Source organism: Melozone crissalis, unplaced genomic scaffold (genome assembly GCF_028551555.1).
Source record: "Melozone crissalis strain CALT ecotype California unplaced genomic scaffold, PUWL_Pcris_2 ptg000012l_1, whole genome shotgun sequence".
Classification (NCBI taxonomy): domain Eukaryota; kingdom Metazoa; phylum Chordata; class Aves; order Passeriformes; family Passerellidae; genus Melozone; species Melozone crissalis.
Genome location: NW_026535790.1, coordinates 15,559,268 through 15,575,145, shown reverse-complemented (window position 1 = coordinate 15,575,145; position 15,878 = coordinate 15,559,268). Strand labels below are relative to the sequence as shown.

The 15,878-nt window shown below is 54.7% G+C and overlaps 2 protein-coding genes across 2 annotated transcripts in view; one reads left to right on the top strand and one right to left on the bottom strand.

Annotated features, from left to right (window-relative positions):
* Window positions 1–4,872, bottom strand: part of GRID2IP (Grid2 interacting protein) — a 36,936-nt gene extending 32,064 nt beyond the window's left edge. Inside the window, exons 1-3 of the mRNA XM_054271266.1 lie at window positions 4,849–4,872; window positions 947–1,488; window positions 833–865 (exon numbers count right to left, since the gene is read on the bottom strand). Of these exons, the coding sequence (XP_054127241.1) occupies window positions 833–865; window positions 947–1,480 (567 nt within the window). The 5' untranslated portion in view covers window positions 1,481–1,488; window positions 4,849–4,872. The remainder of the gene's footprint in view (window positions 1–832; window positions 866–946; window positions 1,489–4,848) is intronic.
* Window positions 4,873–6,591: 1,719 nt separating this feature from the next.
* On the top strand, window positions 6,592–15,075 carry ZDHHC4 (zinc finger DHHC-type palmitoyltransferase 4). Its single transcript, XM_054271298.1, has 6 exons — window positions 6,592–6,774; window positions 10,752–10,825; window positions 11,918–12,096; window positions 12,178–12,303; window positions 13,641–13,885; window positions 14,790–15,075. Exons 1-6 carry the CDS (start codon window positions 6,652–6,654, stop codon window positions 15,072–15,074), a joined length of 1,032 nt encoding a protein of 343 aa, XP_054127273.1. The 5' UTR covers window positions 6,592–6,651; the 3' UTR covers window position 15,075.
* The last annotated feature ends 803 nt before the right edge of the window (window positions 15,076–15,878 follow it).

The window sequence follows — 15,878 nt, the reverse complement described above, 5'->3', positions numbered from 1 at the left end:
GGAACAACCGCCCCTCCCGGTTAATCTCCTGTAATCAGCAGGTATCTGTTTCCCACGCCCATGAATCCAAACCTCAGAGGGTATTCGTGAATCTTTAATGGAGACGCTGACTGAGGGGATTCGCCTGATACCCACAAATCTCTTTATGGAGGTCTTGTTCCTTCATTAACTTGGGATAAAAAAAAAAAAGCCCTACCAGCCTGGTTATTTTCATAGCAGCATTTTAAAAGGCTACTTTGAAATGGAAATTAGAAAGATTGAAAAAAAACAACTGTGATCAAATTTATAATTAGCACAAGGCGAGGTGTTTGCTAAAATACCCACTAGGAAGCTTTCAGGAGCACAATGAAGATGTAATCACATTGATGCTTTCCCCTTTTGCAACAAAATAAGAACTAAAATGTCTGCGGGGTGACAGGCTCAGACTTTGAAGGGACAGCCAGGGACCACCAGAGCAGGATCTGCCCTGTGGGTCTCTCCACGCTCTTGCAGAGCAAGGGAACAAGAGAACAAGGCCCCAGCCGTGTCCCCTCGCTGCAGCTGCAGCAGCACCAATCCCTGGTCATCCCCAGAGACTCCCCAAGCCCTTTGCAGCACCATCTCTTCTCCCAGGTAATTTCCAGACCCTTATCTCAGGTGATCACGCCCCACATGACCAAGCCGGGAGCATTCCCCATCCACATACCAAGGCTGGAGGTGGCAATCTCCAACTCTGCTTGGCACAGGGGGTGCCCAGTGCCCCAACCCCTTACCCACACCCCTCACCGGCCTCACCTTCCTGCTGAACTCCTGCGCCTTCTGCCCCCTTACCCACACCCCTCACCGGCCTCACCTTCCTGCTGAACTCCTGCGCCTTCTGCCTCCTGTCGCGGTGCGCGGGGCCGGCGCTGGGCCCGGTGTCCCCCATGTTATCTCCGGCGGTGTCCCCCGCGATGTCCCCCGTGATATCCCCGGCAATGTCCTCGGCAGCGTCCCCGGCACTGTCCCCAGCCGTGTCCCCTCGCCGCGGCCGCAGCAGCGCCAGGCGCAGGCACCGCCCGCGGCACGACCCCACGAGCAGGGCCGCGGCCTCGGGCACGGCCACCGGGGTCCCGTCCACCTCCAGCAGGAGATCGCCGGGCTCCAGCCCGCAGGCCGCGGCGGGGGACGCGGGGCTCACGCTGGCCACCCGCGGGGGGCTCTCGCTGCCCAGCTCGAAGCCGAAGCAGCCGCGGGGCCCCGGGGGGATGCTGGCCCGCTGCAGCCGGGACACCACGCCGATGCTGGGCGGCACGCTGCCGCAGCGCCGCGCCAGGGCCCGCAGCGCCTCCCGGCCCAGGCGGGACACGGGCTGCCCCTCCAGCTCCAGCACCTCGTCCCCGGGCCGCAGCCCCGCCCGCGCCGCGCTGCTGCCCTCCTGCACCCACAGGATGTAGCACGGGCCCGAGCCGCTTATCCCGAACCCGAACGACTCGGGCCAGCCCTGGTTGGTCGCCGGCATGGCTGCGACTGCAAAAGGAGGAGGGAAAGAGGGGAGTTGTGGTGGTTTTTCCGTCCTTAGGGGTCGTTCCTGTAGATGCCGCGTGGAGCCCATCGGGTGGGGGTTACAGTGTGTGCTGTGACCCTCTCACTGTGGGAAGAAACACCCCAAGAGCCTGTATTTCCTGTAAACTTCCTTAAAATAACAGCTTCTACTCTATCTGGCTGCTGGCGGGGCCATTGAGGAGGCCACGTTGGCTGGGAAGGTTGGGGCTACACGTGGCACTCAGATGTGACTGGCACAGCCCTGATCTCACCCGGGGCACCCACCTACCCCTTCCCCAGGAGCCTCACTTAGGCATCTTCTTGTATTTATTTGTCCATCAAAATGATTAGTTCATTTCTCTGACGTGCTACATTAATGTTATATTAATGTTACATCTCTAATGTTACATTAATGAATAGGTGATCCACGGACTTTAACCAGCTTGATTTTAACCAGCCCTTCTCAACACTCAGTATTTTAGCTGTTTGCAACTAGAAAATTACTGTAAATTAGAATTTGCCAGATCCTCTCAGCTCTCCCAGGACCATTTCTCTGTGCCCTCTCAGTCCCGTGTATGAGTTCTCCTGACAGCAGCATCCCGAAATGGCAGGATGATGGTTTTCAGCAGGACTTCTTTGTGGCTCACGTGAAGGGTTTGGCCTGGCTCCAGGCTGCCCAAGGAGAAAGGGGCACAGCAGCCCTGAACATCTGCAGGAGCTGCCTTTGCCCGAGGTAACCAGCCCAGCTGATGGGCACAGTGCCCTCGGATGCCCTTTCCAAGCTGTGCTGTCCGGATGACCCTGCCAGGGTCCCTTCCAGCCTCCCTTTCCGTGACTCTGTGATGTGTGAGTGCCTGCACTGTCCGCTGACACTCACTAGAGTAATTCACATGGGGTTTTCCTCTGGGGTTGATCTCAGCTGTCTGTGAAGACGCTTTTTACCCCCGTGTTTATTCCATCTGTGTCACTGAACGCACATTAAGCACTCACAAAAATGAAACTCAGACAATTTTACCCGGGCAAAAATGAAACTCAGTCAATTTTACCCGGGCAAATCACCCTACAGAGACCATGAGACTCAGAGGGGAAGAGCTGAGGGTGAAACTCGGGACAGCAGCGGGATGAAACCCATCTGTGCCCAAACCCCAGGGGCTGCTGAGCACGGGTTCTGAGCGCTCCAGCGGGAGCCCAGCGAGCCCTGGGCCGGTCCCAGCGCTGCTGCTGCGGGCTGTGCTGCAGGGAAAAGCCTGCCAGACCAGTGTGAGCTGCTCCCTGCACCTCTGTTCCTACTCTGGACAATTTCTACTCTGTCTCACGTCTCCGCCCCGGGCCCAGCACTTACAGAATTCCGCGGCCATCGGGGGCTCTCAGCGGCGGCGGCTCCGTCACGCCGGGGGCTCGCAGCTCTCCTGACTCTCCTCCATCACCCCTGGAAGCGCTTCCCATGTACCCGCAGCGCTCCTGGGAGCATCCTCCCGGTTCCCCGTGCTCCCCGGGGCTGGGCCCGCTCCGGGGCTGCCGTGGCACCGGGACACAGCGGGCAGGGGTGGCCGCCCCTTCCCGGCCTTCTCACGGCAGCCCCGAGCCCTTCCAGCGGCTCCAGCTCAGCCACACACACGCACTGAGCTCCTTCTGGCCTCTTCCTTTCCTAATTAACCTTATCTCCATCGCACAGAGGAGCGCGGGCACACTAATTGCCGCGCTCGTCCTGGCTGAGCCTGGCGCTGACCTGAGCCTGCAGATCTGGGTGGAATTAGGAGCTGGAAGGAAGGAAAACAGATTAGTGTCCGTGGAGGGAAATCCTTCAGGCACGGGGCAAATGCGGAGCGACAGCGCCGTGCGGAGCAGGGGACAGCGCCGGGGACACCGGGGCGAGCCGGGACCTGGGCACAGGTGAGTGACACACCGAGGTTTGGGGACTGCACGTGGTTTGCTGCAGCAATTTGGGGGTCGAGGGCTTTGGGGCTCACCAGGAGAGCCGTCCCCAGCCGGGCTGCTCCTTAGGGTCATGGCAGGGGGAGCAGCCGAGCCCCGTTTGGCCGCAGAGCCCCCCACGCTGGCACCGACTGTCCCTTAAGCTGCTATTTCTGATTTTCTCCCCGGCTTCCTCGGCACTGAGGGATCCCAGGGCTTAGCCCGTTAAGAGGTTTTAGGGAATTACACGTCCTGCTGCGGCACCGGCGGGAGGGGCGGCTGCATCTCTGCATGGAGCGCTCTGTGATCGGCCTCCCCTCGGCTCCGGCACGGGCTGTGCTGCTGGCACTGATGGATGGGCTGGGAAAACCTCCCTGGACAGCTGGCACGGCTGGCACGGGGCTGGGCACAGCCTGGGCAAGGAGAGCTGTAGGGTTTTCCTCCTGCTCAGGACCTCTGTGGTCATGTCACTGCTTCAGGGGATTGAAACCCACTTCTTCCTGCTCTCCCTGCTCCCCCTGCTCTCTGCAGCTCCTTTCTGGCAGGTTCTCCTGCACAAATCTCCTGAGCATCAATCCCAGGGCCTTGGGGCATCTGTCCTCCCATACTGACACTGACACACACAACTCCTACCAGCTCAGGCATCTCTGTTACTATTCCCTGCCCCAACAGTCAAAACCGCAATTAATTCCCCTTTTTTGTTGTTGTTCAGCCAGTGAGGTAATTGCTTCTTTCCCCTCCATTTTTAACTGACTTGAGCACTTTAAACACTGACAGTGAATGTTAATCCTTCAAAGAGCTGAGTTCTGGGATCCCAAGTGAATGGATGTGCCTTCCATTAAGACCTTCTGCCAGACTTTGGCCAGATGAGACTTTCTAAGTGATTTTCACAGTGCTTGGACTGAATGAGCTCCATCCCTCTGAGTCCCAGCCTCTGCCCAGCTGTTTGCTGGCTGGCTGTCCTTGAGCACAGCCTGTCAGGGCACCAAGAGGGGCACAGCTCCCCTGCCAGTCCCAATGTGGTTGCTGTCCCTGCAGCTCCTGTCCTGGCTGTGGCACACACAGACCCTGCCTGTCCCCCACAAATAAACCCCCTTGTGCCCACCCCAGCCCCTCCTGTGCCACCAGGCTTGCCAGGTGACATCCAGTTTCTGCACCTGCAGAAATTCTGCTGTCTCTGTAGGATGGGGAAATGGCTTTTTCCCTCCATCCTCCATCAGGACCCAAGTGCCTTGGGCTGCACTCCAGGACAGCTGTGCCCCGGGATTATTTTGGCTGCATTTCTCCCTCTCATGTCCTGTTTGGTGCATCGGGCTTACCAAGGGAAAAAAAAAGAGATTCTTCCTGAAACTCAAGCTTCTCTCCTGCCTCCCACCAAGACGATTCACCTGCTCTTTGGCCGAAGCCCCTGGAGCATCCCTGGAGGCTTACCTGTGCTGTCCGAGCTCCGGCCAGCGGCACAGCGGGACCCGGGGCTGGGCAAACCATCCCAGCAGCTCGGGAGCCGGTGGATCGGCGGCACGGCCGGCCCCGGACGGGTTTCTCTGGCAAGTTCCAGGCAGGCCCCGTAACCCAATCGGCCCCGGCGGTTTCAGTTGTCACACAACAGCTCGGAGGGCCGGGCTGGGCTCGGCATCCCGCGTGTTCCCGGCTCAGCCCGGCCCCGGTGGCACCGGCAGTGCGGGGACACCTGGGGCACGGTGGGACCGGGGGGATCGGGGCTACCGGGGAATGTGCGCTCACAGCTCGGGGAAAGCACGGGAAATTTATTTTAGAGACTTCACCAAAGGCCACAAGCCTGCCGGAATTTCTGGCGATGGCTGAGGAATGGCACAGGACGGGTGAGAGCAGCGGCAGGACGGAGGCAGCATCAGCCCGCACGGTACCGATCCGCCGGGACCGCGGCGGTGCCGGGGTTCCTGCGCTGATTTCAGCGATGGCGCTACCGCTTTACCGCCGTGCCCCGCTCCCCGCCGGGCCGGAGGCGCTGCCGGGGCCGCCGAGGCACCGGAGGGCGCTGGAACCGCCGCCAACCCCGAGCGGCGCCGCTTCCGCCGGGCGCGGCTGCTCCGGGCCGGCCCCGGGGACCCCGGGACTGCGGCACCGCCAGGGAAGGGAACGGGGCCGGGAGGGGCTGGGGAACCCCTGAGGGGCTGGGCAGGGGCTGCAGAATCCCTGAGGGAGCTGGGAAGGGGCTGGGGAACCCCTGAGGAGCTGGGAAGGGGATGGGGAATCCCTGAGGAGCTGGGAAGGGGCTCAGGCTGGAGCAAAGGAGGGATCTTTTCCCTCTCTGGAGTTCCCTGCCAGGAAGGCACAGCCGGGGATGTCGGGCTGTGCTCCAGGCAACAGGGACAGGAGCAGAGGGAACGGCCCCAGGGGAGCTCAGGGTGGGCGCCAGCAGGAATTTCCCCGTGGAAAGGGGGCTCAGGGATTGGCAGTGCTCAGGGAGGTTTGCAGTGCCCATCCCTGGAGGTGTCCCAGGAATTCCTTAGTGCCCTGGGCTGGGGACAAGGTGGGCATCGGGCACAGCTGGGACTCCATGGGCTGGGAGGGCTTTTCCAGCCTAAAGGATTTGGGGATTCTGTGTTTCTGCCCTCGCAGGGATACATAAAGCTGCCCTCAGTGCTGGGTGATACTGGAGGGGCTGCTCCATCCCTGGGCTCAGGGAATGCCAGGCTCTGCTGCAGGATGGCACCCAAGGGTCCAACAATGGTTCCTCTCCATCCCTGGGCTCAGGGAATGCCAGGCTGTGCTGCAGGATGGCACCCAAGGGTCCAACAATGGTTCCTCTCCATCCCTGGGCTCAGGGAATGCCAGGCTGTGCTGCAGGATGGCACCCAGGGGTCCAACAATGGTTCCTCTCCATCCCTGGGCTCAGGGAATGCCAGACCCTGCTGCAGGATGGCACCCAAGGGTCCAACAATGGTTCCTCTCCATCCCTGGGCTCAGGGAATGCCAGACCCTGCTGCAGGATGGCACCCAAGGGTCCAACAATGGTTCCTCTCCATCCCTGGGCTCAGGGAATGCCAGACCCTGCTGCAGGATGGCACCCAAGGGTCCAACAGCCACTCCTCTCCATCCCTGGGCTCAGGGAATGCCAGGCTGTGCTGCAGGATGGCACCCAGGGGTCCAACAATGGTTCCTCTCCATCCCTGGGCTCAGGGAATGCCAGGCTGTGCTGCAGGATGGCACCCAGGGGTCCAACAGCCTCTCCCTTCCGTTGCAGGGCTCGGGATGGATTTCCTGACGCTGTTCCTGCTGTACCTGTGCTCCGTGCTGGCCGTGGCTGCCCTGCTGTGCCTGAGCTCGGGAAGGCAGGAGAGCTTCCTCACCAGGAGTGTCACCAGGGCCAGCCAGGTACAGCCCTGCGCTGCCAGGGGAACCAGCAGCTGCCCTGCTGGCAACCTGCCCTGCTTTGTGCGCTAAAATTAGGGCAACTGCTGTATTTGTTATCAAAAAAAAAAACCAACAAAAGCCAGCGTGTGTGGTCAGAGTGATAATATGTTTCATCCTGCTTTAATGCCTGCTCTCAAGGAAGTGAGATAGGAAGTAGAAATACGCTTCTCTGAGATGGTTCAATCCTGCCCAAGCAGGTTGTAAAATTCATTTGGGTCTCCCAGCCCTGCCCGAGCCTGTCTGGGGTGAGGTTGGAGCTTCCCACCATGCCAGAAGTGCCTTCCTCACTAACACCACAACACATCTCAGAAAAATTAAATAAGAATCGGGCCCCAGGGATTTGCAGTTTTGTGGTGTTGCTGCTGTCATCAAGAGGAAAAAGGTGGGGGAGGTTTGAGGATTAAAATAGGGAGAGAATTATAAGTGGTGGCAGATATTTGAGGGAAAGCTCTTTAATATGTGTACTAATGCTGCAGGCTCTTGTTCACTAAGAAAGAAGCAGGAATGAAGAGCTTTAAAAGAGGATTAAGAATTGGCATTTTATTGTAAAAACGGGGAATTGGGAAAGCACCAGTTCATTTTTCTGTCTGTTGGGCTGTGTCTGAATGAAAAGGGGAAAAAAATGCTGTAATATTTTTGGAAGGTAAAGGATGAGAAAATTATCACTTAAATTGAAAACTATGTTTAATGCTGTTCACAGGAGTTCAGACAGACTTTTTTTTATTACTGGCATTATACTTCCTTTTGGTTTATAGACACACTGTGCAGAGAAATTGATTTTTTTCCCCCATATCTTAATAGCTGCTGCTATGGAGTGTTTAAACAGCAGCAATTAAATTACTGCTGCGGTATGAAGCCACTGTCTGGGGGAATCCAATCAATACTTGTGCCTGGGAAATAAATACATATGAATGTAATCAATATTCTACCTGGAATATGAATACAGGCAATGTTAAATGTAAGGTCACAATAGAAGATAAATGATTTTAGATAAGGAGCAATAGAATGCAAACCCCAGAGTATCAGAAGGGTCTGAAGATCTTAGAGAGCATCCAGAAAATGGACATGGGGTGGTGAAGGGCCTGGAGGAGCAGCTGAGGGCATTAGGCTGCAGAGTGCTGAGGTTTTCTGCAGGTTCATTCTGCTGGGTTGTGTTTCATTTTACAGCACACTTGGGAAAAAAACCTTCTTTTTGCAAACACTCGTCCCTCGAGCCGCCGAGCTGAGACGCACCAGTTCACACCAAAATATTTAGCATCTTCTCAGCTCCACATATGCTTTTTGCCTCCTGGTCTTTCACATCTGAGGCAAGAAGCTCTCACTGCATATTTTCCCTCTGTGTCAGCTCGAAATAGGCGCAGCCTCTCTAATTGCTGTGTTGCTATAGAGATGTGTCAGCTCAGAGCAGGCAATTCCTGCTATAGAGATCTGTCAGAGCAGGCAATTCCTGCTACAGAGATGTGTCAGCTCAGAGCAGGCAATTCCTGCTACAGAGATCTGTCAGAGCAGGCAATTCCTGCTATAGAGATCTGTCAGAGCAGGCAATTCCTGCTACAGAGATCTGTCAGCTCAGAGCAGGCAATTCCTGCTATAGAGATCTGTCAGAGCAGGCAATTCCTGCTACAGAGATCTGTCAGCTCAGAGCAGGCAATTCCTGCTATAGAGATCTGTCAGAGCAGGCAATTCCTGCTACAGAGATCTGTCAGCTCAGAGCAGGCAATTCCTGCTATAGAGATCTGTCAGAGCAGACAATTCCTGCTATAGAGATCTGTCAGCTCAGAGCAGGCAATTCCTGCTACAGAGATCTGTCAGAGCAGGCAATTCCTGCTACAGAGATCTGTCAGAGCAGGCAATTCCTGCTATAGAGATCTGTCAGCTCAGAGCAGGCAATTCCTGCTATAGAGATCTGTCAGAGCAGGCAATTCCTGCTATAGAGATCTGTCAGCTCAGAGCAGGCAATTCCTGCTATAGAGATCTGTCAGAGCAGGCAATTCCTGCTACAGAGATCTGTCAGCTCAGAGCAGGCAATTCCTGCTACAGAGATCTGTCAGAGCAGGCAATTCCTGCTATAGAGATCTGTCAGCTCAGAGCAGGCAATTCCTGCTACAGAGATCTGTCAGAGCAGGCAATTCCTGCTACAGAGATCTGTCAGAGCAGGCAATTCCTGCTACAGAGATCTGTCAGAGCAGGCAATTCCTGCTATAGAGATCTGTCAGCTCAGAGCAGGCAATTCCTGCTACAGAGATCTGTCAGAGCAGACAATTCCTGCTACAGAGATCTGTCAGAGCAGGCAATTCCTGCTATAGAGATCTGTCAGCTCAGAGCAGGCAATTCCTGCTACAGAGATCTGTCAGAGCAGGCAATTCCTGCTATAGAGATCTGTCAGCTCAGAGCAGGCAATTCCTGCTATAGAGATCTGTCAGAGCAGACAATTCCTGCTATAGAGATCTGTCAGAGCAGGCAATTCCTGCTATAGAGATCTGTCAGAGCAGACAATTCCTGCTATAGAGATCTGTCAGAGCAGGCAATTCCTGCTATAGAGATCTGTCAGCTCAGAGCAGGCAATTCCTGCTATAGAGATCTGTCAGAGCAGGCAATTCCTGCTATAGAGATCTGTCAGCTCAGAGCAGGCAATTCCTGCTATAGAGATCTGTCAGAGCAGGCAATTCCTGCTACAGAGATCTGTCAGCTCAGAGCAGGCAATTCCTGCTACAGAGATCTGTCAGAGCAGGCAATTCCTGCTATAGAGATCTGTCAGAGCAGGCAATTCCTGCTACAGAGATCTGTCAGCTCAGAGCAGGCAATTCCTGCTATAGAGATCTGTCAGAGCAGGCAATTCCTGCTACAGAGATCTGTCAGCTCAGAGCAGGCAATTCCTGCTACAGAGATCTGTCAGAGCAGGCAATTCCTGCTATAGAGATCTGTCAGAGCAGGCAATTCCTGCTACAGAGATCTGTCAGCTCAGAGCAGGCAATTCCTGCTACAGAGATCTGTCAGCTCAGAGCAGGCAATTCCCGCTATAGAGATCTGTCAGAGCAGGCAATTCCTGCTACAGAGATCTGTCAGCTCAGAGCAGGCAATTCCTGCTACAGAGATCTGTCAGAGCAGGCAATTCCTGCTATAGAGATCTGTCAGAGCAGGCAATTCCTCAGGCAGAGCCCTGCCTGTGGGACTCCCTCCATGAGCAGGGCAGCTCTTCCTTCAGTTGTGCTTGAAAGGACAATTAGACACAGAGCCACGCAGCTGCACAAACTGCATTTTTGGGGGTTTGGCTGGCTCGTGGGGCTTTTTCCCCTCTCTTTCCTGGAGGACACAAGCTTTATCCCTTTGCTTATCTCCCCCCCGATCTGTCAGATGGGCTGATGGAGCATATTGTAGCTGGGGAATTGCTCAGTTCTATCCCCTGCTTAACCCAGCCCCTCCCCACACCCAGCCTAAGCTCCTTAGAACTTTCACACATTAACCCAGATATGTTTGTTTGGGCCTGGGGGGAGTGTGGAACCCCTGTGGAAAACCCCGGCAGCATTCCTGCCTCTCTTCCTCCTTCATGGAGAGGGGGCTCAGGAATGGGACCTGCCCAGGGAGGTTTGGGGTCCCCATCCCTGGGGGTGTCCCAGGAACACCTGGGGGTGGCACCCAGAGCTCTGGGCTGGGACAGGGTGGGCACTGGGCACAGGTTGGGCTCGAGGAGCTTGAAGGGCTTGTGCAGCCTTCTGTGATTCTGTGTCTTATGGCTGGGCTTCGTGGTCTTGAAGGTCTCTCCCACCACTGATTCTCCTGAAAAGGAGCCTCCTCCCCAGTGCTGGGGCTGTGCAGGTCCTGAGCTGAGGGAGGAGGGACTTAGACTTCAATCTGAGCCTGCCCCGAGGCAGCAGTGATGGCCAGGTAACATTCCCTGCCATTTCCTACATTCCCTGCCATTTCCTTCATTTCCTCAGGTGCTGTCACTGGTGATCCCCAGCCAGCTGCAGAGGGTGGCACAGCGGGCACTGCACAGGCTCTTCCACACAAGGTATTGCACTTTCATGCCTTTGGAATTATTTTCTACTCTTATTTCTGGCTACTGTCGGGATCTCCTGCCACCATCAGAGCTCTAATATTATCCTTAGGTGTTCTGTCTCCATTTGGGATGCCTGCCAGGATTCCAGGCTCCCTTTGAGGTTTGCCACGCTGCTGGCTCTGCCTTCCTCGCTCGTTGTTTGGAGGGTGGAGCCCTGAAATGTTGGAACGTATTGACAAACGTTGATAATGTGGCTCAGGAACAGATGTTGGTCCCACTGGTGGGATCCTGCATCCCACAGGAATCACCACAGCCTCTGTGGCAGCTGCAGATGGAGCCAGACAGACTCGTCTCCATCCTCTGCCTCCAATCCCATTAGTGCCAGCCCAGCAGGCTGGCTGTCCAGGTGGCTGGGGGGAAGCTGCAGAGCAGCCTGCTGGCTTCAGGTGCATTCTGTGTGTCTGTGAACTCGGGTGCCTCAGGAAGGGTTTAAACACCTTTTCTCTGGGGACAGCAGCTCGCTGTGCCAGGGACTGCAGGGCTGCAGGGCTGCAGCCGTGCTGGGAGTGCTGGGCTGGCTTTGTGCCTGTTCTGCTGATGCCCTGCTCTAACACAGCCTGAGACAGAGAGGTGGCACTGCCAGGGGTGCTGGGGGCACTGGGATTCTCCACATACCCTGGAGCTGGTGCTCACTGCCCACCTCCTGCCACCCTTACTTCCCACCAGCCATTATTGCAGAGTTTTTAAGATTATTTTCTTTGCTTTCAGAGCAGCAAATGCCTTCTGGCAGAATGTTTTGTGGCCTATTGCTGTGGCATATTTTGTCAGCAGCAAGTGATTATAGGACTTTGTACTGACAGGGGAAAAAATCCAAAGTACATGTGAATAAAGCAGGGAATTGAGCTGACATATTTAAAGGAGCATATGTGGGAAGAAGAGAAGGAGAAGGCAGTGGATGGAGAAAACACTATTAATATGCAATCCAAGCTGGCCTGAAAACCTAAAAGAGGTGTCTCCTTGCATTTGGGAAGTCTTTGATCACCTCTGGGTGTACTTGACCTGTTAATCAGGATGCTGGGTATTAACTGTCCCCTCTGCTGGCAGGAGCTGTTTGTTTGTGGTGCTGCACGTGGCCCTGCAGGCTGCAGTGTTTGGGGAGTACACCTGGGAGGTGTTTGTGTACTGCTGGGAGCTGCAGTTCCACCTGCTGCTGCTGCTGCTGCCCTACCTGCTGCTGGCTGGCAACCTGGGCTGCCTCCTGCTCTGCTCCCGGGCCAACCCTGGTGAGATCACACCCTGCTCCCTGAAAACACGAAAATGCTGCAAATCCCATGGTTCAGTTCTTTTTCCTGTCTCTTTGGCAGGTACAGTGACCAAATCCAACGCTGCATCCCTGGCTAAGGTTTATGCCTACGATGGGGTGTTGTTCCAGAGAGGCCTCGTGTGTCCCACGTGCACCCTGGAGAAACCAGCCAGGTCCAAGCACTGCAGTAAGGATCTGAGATTCCTTGATAACCATGGCACTAAGAGCTTCCCAAAGGAGTTCTGCCCCGGGAGCTGCAGTTCCCACCGCAGCTGTTCTGTTACCAGCTCAGGGCTCACAGGGCTGGGTTTGTGTTCCCGGGGCCCCAGGTCACAGCTGCATTTGCCCATCCCTGGAGCTGGTTGGGTGCTGTTGCTTCTCACAGAAATTACCAGTTCCGAGGGATAATTCAGGGCCAGGAACAGCTGATGACAGAAATTGTCACCTGTCAGGACCTCAGATCAGGATTTTCTGTTTCACAGTCACAGAACCCTGTACCGGTTTGGGCTGGAGGGATCTTTAAAGCCCATCTCATGTCACCCCCCACACCTTCCACTAGCCCAGGGTGCTGCAAGCCCTGCGAGCTGACTGGAACCCTGCCAGGGATGAGAAGCCCACCACCTCTTTTTATCATCTAAAATAAAGGTGGGAGCCCCAATCTCTGCCTTTCAGGTGCTTTGCCAGGCAGTACTGTCAGAGAAACCAAAGCCTTGGAGCTGCAGTCTTGGTGAATAAAAGAGGAAATGGAATATGTTGTTTTGCTTAGGATCCACAATTGAATTTATTTGCTTCAAAAGCTGCCAGCTAAACCCTGACTGCAACTCCCACATATTTCCAGCTTAAAAAACACCTAAAGATCCATCTGCTTACTTAAAAACAAAGAGCCAAGAGCTCAGAATCTCTGCTGGTCACAGTGACTCTGAGATATGTACAAGCCTCTTTCTCCAGTCTGGCAGTTGAAGGAGTCAGGATTCCTTTGTTCTCCTTCTCAAGGTTGTTTATTTGCTGTTATCTATAACATTCTTTCCCTGGCCTGCTGAGGTCTGTCTGGCAGGTCGGGTTGAGGTACACTGGTGTCATCTTTTATACTAAAAACTATGTGTGCATTATTTACCATAACTTCCCAATACCTATCACCTATGTTAGACAGTGAGCTTCTCCCTTAAACCAATCCAAAAGTGCCAGCATCACCCAGAACATGGAGGCTAGGATGGAGAAAGAAGGAGGACAGGGCACGCCCAAATTCCTCCATCTTGGCACCCTGAGCCCCCATTCTAAAAACCTCAAAAATCTGTTTTTCACCCCGTGACACACTAACTATTATTCTACTTAAACTTTCTTGACTTTAATTCTTTATATAAAGGTGGTAATTTTCTCCATGGGTCAAGATCAAAGGCACAGGGGTCTGGGGCTCTGTGCCAGGGTCTCTGAGATCCCCGGGCAGGGGCTGGAGCCCTCCAGGGCACTCAGAGGAGTTCCTGGGTTCCGACCCCGAGGCTCTCGTTTTGCCCCTGCCTCCTGGAGGCGTGTGCAGGACGTGCGTGCACCGCTTCGACCACCACTGCGTGTGGGTGAACAACTGCATCGGGGCTGGCAACGCGGGGCTGTTCCTGCTCTACCTGCTGTCCCTGACGGCCACCGCGGCCGCCGTGGCTGCTGTCACCGCCGCCCTGCTCGCGCACCTGCTGCTGCTCTCCAACGCCCTGCACGGCACCTACCTGGATGCCCAGGGCCAGGAGCAGCCCGTGGGGATCCCCCTCCTCGTCCAGGTCAGTGCTGTGCAGCGTTCTGGATGGAACTCTGCTGTCAGGAACCGCGTCCTGTTCCTCCAGCATGGAGACAGACTGCAGGGTTGGGGACAGACTGCAGGGTTTGGGGACAGACTGCAGGGTTTGGGGACAGACTGCAGGGTTTGGGGCAGACTGCAGGGTTTGGGGCAGACTGCAGGGTTTTGGGGACAGGCTGCAGGGTTTGGGGCAGACTGCAGGGTTTGGGGCAGACTGCAGGGTTTGGGGACAGGCTGCAGGGTTTGGGGCAGACTTCAGGGTTGGGGACAGACTGCAGGGTTTGGGACAGACTGCAGGGTTGGGGACAGGCTGCAGGGTTTGGGGACAGGCTGCAGGGTTTGGGGCAGACTGCAGGGTTTGGGGACAGGCTGCAGGGTTTGGGGCAGACTGCAGGGTTTGGGGCAGACTGCAGGGTTTGGGGACAGACTGCAATGTTTTGGGGACAGGCTGCAGGGTTTGGGGACAGGCTGCAGGGTTTGGGGACAGGCTGCAGGGTTTTGGGAAGACTGCAAGGTATTGGGGCAGACTGCAGCTGTTTTATACATATAAGTAGATTTAGAAAGCTGCCACTGCTGAATACTTTAGAAATGGGGGGTTTTGCTCACAGCACTTCCCATCCTACAGGCTCCTTTCTCTGGGATGTGTCACTCAGTTTATACATGGTTCATAGAGAAGGAATTTCCATCCCAGTGACTAGCTGATGTAGTAAGGGTTAGGAAACAGCTGAGAGTCCCTGAGGTACCTTTGTGGAGGTGCTAAAGCAGGACAACACCCATGGAATGCAGTTACAGTTCCACCTGCACATGGGTGTGCATTCCAGCTGGGGCTGTGCAGTGCCCATGGGATTCAAACCCATGTTTTAATTTACTTTTCTCTTTCTCTGCAGCACCTTTTCTTGACTTTCCCCAGGATTGTCTTCATGCTGGGGTTTGTCATCCTGCTCACCCTGGTGCTGGGGGGATACTGCTCCTTCAGTCTGTATTTGGCCCTCACCAACCAGACCACCAACGAATGGTGCAAATCCCGAAGATTTGGGGGCTCCCCCCCTGTCCCCTCACAGCCTCATGACAGACCCCTCGTCTACAGAAACATTTATTCCAAAGGGATCTGGAGGAACTTAAAGGAAATCTTTAGCCCTCCTACCACATTGGAAAGGAAGAAGAAAACATGAAGATATTCTTGTTTCTCTGGGCATTTTTAAATGTTTTCTCAGACTTCAGTTCAGCAGTGGGCTTGGCTGCCCCAGGCAGATTGTGGAACAAGATTCTGGAACTGCAGATTTGGAACAAGATTACTCAGAATTCACATTTTGGTGCCTCATTGGAGCTCCCTCCCTCAGTGGGACTCAGGGCCAGCTCAGGCCTGGTCTCTGAAACAGGGATTTGGTTCATCTTCCCAAAGTGAATCTTTCTCTCTGAGAAGGGCTAACACAGAGCTCCTGTGAATTTTGAGGAAGCAGCATCTTTTTGTATCTTACTTTGGGAAACAATTAACCCATGACTGTTAACAATGACTACAATAGGCTGTGTGTATTTAGCTGAAAGAATCATTTCTGGCAGGATCTTACCTGCAGAAACCATGTCCTGCTGCAGCTTTGGAGCACTAACTTCAGGAAGGAAATTAAAGTGTCCCTGTTCACCTCTCCTTCCAGAAATTCTTCTGAGTATAATAGAAGAGAAATTGGAAAAAAATGTAGTAAGAACTTTAAATAACTTTATTTTTAAAAATGTATTTATTTACATGCCCAATCTGTACAATATGCAAAAAATCCAAATATGGTTTAAAAAAAACCAAATTCCTATACAATATGGCTTTCCAGCCCCCAGGCTGGCTCTCAGAGCAGCCTGGCTGGCATTGCAGGGTACAATGATGCATTCACAGACCAGTACATAAGGCTACTTGTCCAGGATACCAAAGAAAAGAGAAATACTGCAGTACCGTGCCTTGGGAGGCCTGAAGGAGTGAGGTTAAAGGC